Source organism: Lactuca saligna, chromosome 1 (assembly GCF_052625555.1).
Source record: "Lactuca saligna cultivar CGN05327 chromosome 1, ASM5262555v1, whole genome shotgun sequence".
NCBI lineage: Eukaryota > Viridiplantae > Streptophyta > Magnoliopsida > Asterales > Asteraceae > Lactuca > Lactuca saligna.
The window spans coordinates 191,014,862-191,016,201 of NC_136417.1; the positions used below are offsets into that span (position 1 = coordinate 191,014,862).

General features: G+C 39.1%; 1 protein-coding gene across 1 annotated transcript; it reads left to right on the forward strand.

Moving 5' to 3' along the window:
• The first annotated feature begins 324 nt into the window (after positions 1–324).
• LOC145014501 (uncharacterized) lies at positions 325–819 on the forward strand. The gene has a single exon (XM_078972886.1). It carries the CDS (start codon positions 325–327, stop codon positions 817–819), a length of 495 nt encoding a protein of 164 aa, XP_078829012.1.
• Positions 820–1,340: the final 521 nt, after the last annotated feature.

Below are 1,340 nucleotides of genomic sequence, written 5' to 3' on the forward strand. Positions count from 1 at the left end.
AATGTTTGAAACAATGTACTAAGTGTAAACTCTATCAGTTGTACTGTCTCAATGCATGGTGATGAATGATGTTATGTTTCATGTATATTCAATGTAATGGTATTCAATTGAGTCACAACAGCCCTCGGACATTTCCGGCGTCTGGTTCGGGGGTGTGACATAACCCATAAATTTTCTACATCCTACCATCCACAAACTAGTGGACAAACCGAAGTGACAAATCGAGCTTTAAAGCGAATCTTTGAGAAATCGGTGGGGAGCAATCACAAAGAATGGTCGGATAAGCTAGACGATGCACTTTGGGCCTTTTGTACAACTTTCAAAATGCCTATTCGTACTACATCATATAGGTTAGTTTATGGAAAGCAATGCCATTTGCCGGTGGAGATAGAGCATAAAGCTTTTTGGGCTTTAAAGATGTGCAACTTCAACATGGAGGAGCTCAAGAGAAACCGGTTAATGCAAATGAATGCTCTTGAGGAACTTGGAAATGATGCATACTCTAGCTCTTTGATCTATAAAGAGAAGACCAAGATGTGGCATGACAAGAGAATAAAAGAAAATAAAGAATTTCATGAAGGCCAAAAAGTGTTGCTCTTTAATTCATGGCTAAAGCTTTTCTCAGGAAAACTCAAGTCAAGATGGGATGGTCCTTTTCTAGTGAAGACGGTGTTTCCACATGGTGCTATAGAGCTATTTTCAAGAGATGGAACACCTTTCAAGGTCAATAGACATAGGGTAAAAAAGTATGAAGAAGGAGTCCCCAGGAATGAAGGCATGGAAGAGTTGCTGTTGCTGGAAGGGATTGCAACCATGTAGAAGGGGAGGAGTCCAGCTAATGACTCCTTAAAAAGAAGCGCTTCTCGGGAGGCAACCCGAGTTTCAAGTTTGCATTTTCTTTCCTTTACTTTATTTTTATTAGTTTAGGATCTTTTTCATTCGTCTTCTTCTGCGAATATAATTTCTTGAGGGCAAGCAATGCCTAGAGTGTGGGGTGGATGGTTAAAAATGAGAAAAAAAACATTAATTTTTCAAAACATTCAAATTTTTTTCAAACTGCAAGGATTACTCGCTGAGTAGGCATATATACTCGGTGAGTACCTTCCAAAATAACCCAATAAATGCGTAACAGCAGTTCTACTCAGCGAGTAGATCTTTTATACTCGGCGAGTAGCCAACTTACACAGATGGTTTATAATCTGTAAAATAAGGGTTTTCACCCATTTAACCCATACACTCGCCGTGCACAGCCTCCTTCAAGCATTCTATGTGATTTCTTCAATTTTCTGCTTAATCTTCGCCTTTCAAAGGAAACGGTAAGATCTTTACACTTAAAACTC

What these genes read in the sequence shown, in the direction of transcription:
- LOC145014501 (XM_078972886.1), top strand. Translation starts at nt 325, where the DNA reads ATGCCTATTCGTACTACATCATATAGGTTAGTTTATGGAAAGCAATGC.